The sequence below is a fragment of the Chaetodon auriga genome, chromosome 19, assembly GCF_051107435.1.
Source record: "Chaetodon auriga isolate fChaAug3 chromosome 19, fChaAug3.hap1, whole genome shotgun sequence".
NCBI classification, from domain to species: domain Eukaryota; kingdom Metazoa; phylum Chordata; class Actinopteri; order Chaetodontiformes; family Chaetodontidae; genus Chaetodon; species Chaetodon auriga.
In genome coordinates this window covers 21,386,410-21,392,500 of record NC_135092.1, presented here as the reverse complement: position 1 = coordinate 21,392,500, position 6,091 = coordinate 21,386,410, and the positions used below count along the sequence as shown (strand labels likewise).

General features: G+C 41.4%; 1 protein-coding gene across 1 annotated transcript in view; it reads right to left on the bottom strand.

Moving 5' to 3' along the window:
* Positions 1–5,021, bottom strand: part of cops4 (COP9 constitutive photomorphogenic homolog subunit 4 (Arabidopsis)) — a 5,379-nt gene extending 358 nt beyond the window's left edge. The window contains exons 1-10 of the mRNA XM_076757693.1: positions 4,896–5,021; positions 4,219–4,298; positions 3,967–4,118; positions 3,745–3,848; positions 3,502–3,655; positions 3,195–3,345; positions 2,912–3,082; positions 2,569–2,684; positions 2,222–2,306; positions 1–1,604 (exon numbers count right to left, since the gene is read on the bottom strand). The exon at positions 1–1,604 is cut by the window's left edge and continues 358 nt beyond it. Coding sequence (XP_076613808.1) covers positions 1,471–1,604; positions 2,222–2,306; positions 2,569–2,684; positions 2,912–3,082; positions 3,195–3,345; positions 3,502–3,655; positions 3,745–3,848; positions 3,967–4,118; positions 4,219–4,298; positions 4,896–4,969 — 1,221 coding nt within the window. The 5' untranslated portion in view covers positions 4,970–5,021 and the 3' untranslated portion in view covers positions 1–1,470. The remainder of the gene's footprint in view (positions 1,605–2,221; positions 2,307–2,568; positions 2,685–2,911; positions 3,083–3,194; positions 3,346–3,501; positions 3,656–3,744; positions 3,849–3,966; positions 4,119–4,218; positions 4,299–4,895) is intronic.
* Positions 5,022–6,091: the final 1,070 nt, after the last annotated feature.

Below are 6,091 nucleotides of genomic sequence, written 5' to 3'. Positions count from 1 at the left end.
GATGAAATGGATCCTGATTAACTTGTCATCTGGTTACTAAATGTCTGTTAATAAAAACTTTTTAATTTGAATTAATTGAGGTGTTGCCTTGTTTATGTTCCCTCTACTCAATTGTGGATCTCTTGGATATTTCTCGGCACTGTGGTATTAAAACATTTTTTATCAGTCACACTACAGTTGAAGGTCTGACAGTCCAAGATCTTTAGTCCAGAATGAAATACTTCAATCACTATGGGATGGATTGGCACAACATTTTGTACAGATGTTCACTGGCTCCTGGTCACTGTGAGTGTCTGTGCATGCTACCATTAGCATTTTTTCAGTTCATCTCTTAAGTACGGCCTCGCGTAGCTGCAAACGTGGCTGCAGACTCTTTGCATTGTCTTTGTCTTTTTTACTGACATCTAAATTGAAGTGTTATCGCGTTTTTATCATCAGAAAAAAAATCCTTTGAAAAGACGAAAACCAACAATGACCTGAGCTGCTAACAGATATTGTTTGTGTGTGTTGGAGTTGTCGTGCGTAGCTGTGATACCACTGATCCTCCTCCCTGTTTAAACTCTGCAGCTCTGACAGGAATAAACTACATTTCATGTGCTCATAGTGTTGAAGCAGACATGTTAATGTGCCTCATATGTGTCACAGAACATTAATATTAGCGGCTTTCCATTAGTTTTTTGGGCTCTATGGCATGCAGGTATACGCTTCCTTTTACCAGGATTTGGCTTCACAGACGATACTTATCAGCACGTTTCATTCATTCATTGGTTTTGGTCTCTTCAGGAAACTTCAGTGAAGTATGATATTACACTGGCCTCATTCTTTACAGCTATGACGTACAGTTCCACATTTGTACTGTAATGAAAGCTGCTTTGTTGTACGTATGCTAATTTAAACTCTGATGACATTTCAATGAATTGTTACTGACACACAAAATAAACTTAAATGATATGATCATGACGCTGAGCGCTTCCTCTCGGCTTTGAATTTAATTCTCTTTGCGGAAATTTCGTGAATGTAGACGGAGAAGGTTCGCATGAATAAATTAAAACCCACTTGTCGTTAAGCTAAGCTAAAAACACGAGAACGTGCTGGAAAACCAAAGATCAAACAGACCAGTTGTTCTTATTTTTCTCTTCTTTTGACCTCATTACATGTCAACTATTTGAACGAACATATCCAAATGTTTAAAATGCCAAGTGATTAATGTGAAGTCACACCTACATGTTACATTATGTCCCTCCTGTGATTACATCTCTGCCAGACATCTGAAATATTCACATTGAACTGATTTCCCTGTGGGCAAAAGAAAAGAAACAGTGTTCTCTGAAACAAGTGATGGTGATAGCAGAGGCTTCTCTCCTTGGGCGTGTTCGTCACTGGGACTGAAGTGGTGACATTTGTGAGCAGGAAGGTGACACTTTGGGGCAGGCGGAGCAGTTTGGGGATTTTTGGGAGGGATGGGGATGTTTACTGGGTCATCTGGGTTTCCACCGCCTGCGCAGCCCACTCTGGAGCCGCCTGACGGATCTTTTCTAAGAGGTTGTTGACTTGAAAACACAGAGACTGGATCTGTTTGTCCCATGTGGGAAGGGGTTCACGGGCTGCCAGAGATAAAGAAAAGAGGGTCGGAATCCATCAAACACGTTCCAACTTCACGACATGAACATCAAACTGTGTGTGTGACTGTCATGGACGCTGGCTTTGCTGTGTCTCAGCACTGCCTCTTTCCAGAAGCAGGGAGGGCGATTTAAGCTCCATCTGGTCATTCCTGCTTGGAGACGCTGCCCCCTACAGGCCACCGATAGTTTATTGGGTCAAATATCTTGATAAACAACATACAATAACCCTGAAAAGACCAACAGTCACGTGACAAAAACTCACTGACAGGTCCAATGAGCTGCAGGCTGTGTTTACACGGAGCAGAGGGGAGGGGTCATGCAGGGTTCAAGCTTTAAGTCCATACAAAATAGCAGAAGAGAAGGCAGCTTTAACAAGCTTTCATTTTTATGCTGAATTCAGCTTAATAATTAGCAGCTAAATCGATTATTTGTAAGTGTGTGCTTCCTCCTGAACGTGTAGTTTCAATAAAATCAGGGCTCTTCCAGCCTCAGTGTGCCAAACTGAACGTGGCGTGAAAAGTGAAACCGTGAAACTGGTCTCTGATTCAGGAACAGGGACTGGTGAGTCCTGTAAAAACACATGGGCTGTCGTTACTCACTCTCAAAGTGTACGATGCCATCGATCTGGTCGATGAAGCCGTTCATGCGTCCTTCAGTGATCATCTGCGAAGCAATTTTCTCAGCCTGAAGACAACGAAAGAAAACATCTCAGCATACGTTATGGGGAAAAAAAACAGCTGCACTGAAATGTGAAAGTAAAGAGGATATTGAATATATTCAGACAATGAATTTTTGGATCCAATCAGCTCCTCATAGAGCTGAATAAAAAAACGCGCTGAAGGAGGACGAAGAAGATGAACTGCTTTGAGCCGGCTGCTTTAATAGTGGCTTCTGAGATCCAGTCTCTTCCAAAATTAAAAACGTATTTATCCAGTCTGGGTCTCACCTTCGCTGGGGGGATTTCCAATAGTGCTCCTAGTTCTTCAAAAGTGATGTTGTTGTACAGTTTGCTAGCAGACAGGAGGTTGTGTTCAATCACAGCTCTGTCGAGGATGCTGGAGCCTTCAAGGGAGAAAACACAAGGTCGATTACTCATCACAAACCTCTACACGGTCCCAGACAGCATGAAACACCTTCAGCCATCATTAAATGTTACGTCAGAGAGTACTGAACTTTTATCAAATACATCAACTATATCAACTATCATCAGTTGACGAAGTGACGCTGTCAATCTGTCAGATCCAACAACTTCGCACTTTAAGCCATGTAAAGCTAATTATCTCACTCACCATCCGCTGTGGTGGCTTTCTGATGAGGCATCAGCATGGCAGCAAACTCCTGCAACTGGTTTCCTCTGATAATACGGTCCAGGTACATCTTCTCCAGAATACCATAAGTGGCCAGCTGCTGACAGCGCTCATCCTTAAAGAGGGTGGCCAACATACGGGAGCGCTGCTGGCCTGAAACAAATGACAATGTTTTTGGTATAAGACACGTGTCTGAACTATTGTGAAGTGTGTCGTTTAGATTGTCTTTGAAAATGTGGTCTGAAACATTTAGTTCAGGTGATACCTGCAGAGGCCAGTATGGTGCAGTTCAGGGCATGTTTCAGTGCCTCCAGACGTTCACTCTCATGGACAATTGATTTGTACGACAGCTCGTTGTATCTTTGAGCAGCTTCGATGAACTTCCTCCTGAAGTCAAGGACTCTGGCGTAGCACACCTAAGAAGGAAAACACCATGAAAGCCTGATCCAAGCGACTACAGACACTGTTTACTGCAGAGTCCCCATAATGTTTAATTTCAGGTCTCTGTTTGCATTCAGTCGTAACAGTCCTGCTGAAACATCCTGTGGATGAATCACTGAGGGATGGCGTACCTTATAGTGAATCTGCAGCTGTTCGTTGGAGGACTCATTCTGCAGCAGTGAGGCTCTGTTGATGTAGGCCTCTGCCTGCACTGGATCATCATCCTCCAAGTAGAGTCGGGCAATTTTCAGGTACGTGTCCAACTTATAGTCAACATTGTATTGCCTAAGAGAGGAAATAAAAAGGAACGTAAAGACCTGGAAATAGCACATATATTAAAGCTCAGGACATAAATCTGCTAGTAGTTTACTTACTTCTGTCCGGTTTCCAGGGGAATACCAACTAAAACCTGAGCAGCATTTCTCCAGTCTCCCTCCTTTTCATAAATGGTTGCTAAGTGCTGTCTGATTGAGGCTACCTGCAGATGTGTAAGAACATTATTTAATTGTGCATTTCAATAACAATACTGAAGTTTAACTGACCAAATGATCGACAGCAAACACACATCAGGGCCACGAGAGTGTGCGGGCATCTACCTGTTCCTCAAAGGAGATGACCCTCGGCTGAATCTTCTCCAGGGTGAAGTGATACACTGCTTTAGCTGTGGCGTCAGGCAAGTTGGGCAAATGTGTGCAGAAATCTGTGAGCAGCTGTCTCGAGATGACAAGACTAACATTTTCATTGACCACTGAAAAAGAAGAGATATCAAAAAACACCCTGTTTCAGCTGAGATGTAGTTAGCATGTAGGAAATGCTGATCGCGTTAAAAGAGTACAGGCTCAGCATACTTGCTTCAACAAAGGCCTTCAAGGATTCCAGTTGATCCGCATCTGTAAACTGAATGGCCTTGTCCAAAATTTGGCGATATCTACAAAACAAACACACAACTTAGTCCAAACTGTGTGAATATGAAGCTTAACGGGCATTAAAAGTCGTATTTTATTTGGCTCTAATTAAAATGGAAACAAAAAGTCAATATAGAGAACTATATTGTGAAACGGCAGCAGAAGTGTTAACATTTGTGAAACGGAGATTTCTTGTTCAACGAGGAGTGTCGCGACAAAAGCAGGTTCAAACAGTTAAAGCTGCGTTGTGTCCAGCACCAGCTGAGTGACTGATAACGTTACATATTAGCTGTTATAGAGATATTACTTTGCTAAAAGAGACATCAGTAACGTCAATGCTAACCACGCCGCTTTTATGCCGCTTGAACGAGAATCTGTTTCATAATATCTGTTCAACAAAGTGCTTTGGCAGACAATTACGTTTTGTTTTTTCAATCAAATAAGAGTTTACCTTGCTGAATGTATTGCTAATGTAGCTACGTAGCTAACATAGCTTAGCTTGGTCTATCACAGCTATCTCCTTGCTAGCTAACCGCTAGCGGAGCGGTTTCTTTCTCAATTTGAAAAAGTCTTTGGCTGCTATTAGCAAGATTATTTTTTTAAAACTTAGCGTTACATACTTGGCAGCAAGATCTTTATGGGATCCACTCGAATTCATCAGCTGTGCAAGCTCCTGTCTCACTTCGGTTGCCATTGTCGCCCGTCGAAGTGTCAACAACAGTGGCTTCCTCTGCCAAGAGGGGAACGAGACTTCCGGTCTGCGTGTGCGGCGCGCGGAGCTCGTTGGTCCTCCAACCACCAGCGATGACGCGCGCCGAGACGACGGGTGCACGACGAGAGCGTGCCCAACGCGGGAGCGCGCATGGGAATATCAGTAGAAATGACTGTTTTACAAAGACAGAATCTTCACTAATGATACTACTCACTTTACACGTGTACACTCCAAACCAGAGGGAGATAGTGTACTTTATATATAGGCACATATAGCTGATAGCTTTAGTTACTTTACAAGAAGATATTTGCCACGAAACATGAAAATGTTCAGGTACAACTGAAATGATTAGTCGATTAATCAATTGAAAAAAATAAAAATAAAATAATTGGCAGCTATTCTGATCATCATTTATGCACATTTCATTCTTCCAGCTTCTCAAATGCAAGTATTTTCTGCCTCTCCCTTTAACTATTTTAATAATCTTAAATATTCTTCAATGATTTTTTTAGGTTTGCACTATTATTTGGAAAAAACAAACATTGTGAAAGTGTCACTTTGGGCTGTGGGTAATTGCAAGTTTCATGTAAGTAAGTGTCATGCCGATTAATCAAAATGAAAATAATCATGAGCTGCAGGCCTACACAAAACATTTCAAAGTAAGCTCCACATCAACACACATTCATTGATTAATAAGAATTTTATCATATAATGTACTATTGTGTTTTTCTTCATCAAGTTCTGTTACTTTTAATACTTAATGTAGATTTTCCCGTTCCTTCTTTCTTTCCTCCTTTCCACGTATAATTTGTTTCTTAATTTTTCCTTTTGTTATTTTTTGTAGAGTTTACCGTATCTCTTCCACCTTTTCATAGATTTATCTTAGTAAATTTTGACTGACATCATCAAATGTACAAAGCTCTCCAGTAAATTACTGTTTGAATTACCCCAGGTTCTATTTTTGTTTGTTTTCTTTACTTTCACCAAATAAACATACATAAATTAGGAAAACTGAAGTTTTTATTTGTTTTTATTAAAATACAGGTAAAGTTGTTGACAGGGTTGCGCTGCGCCTTTAAGAATTACGCAGCAGTGACGTAGGGC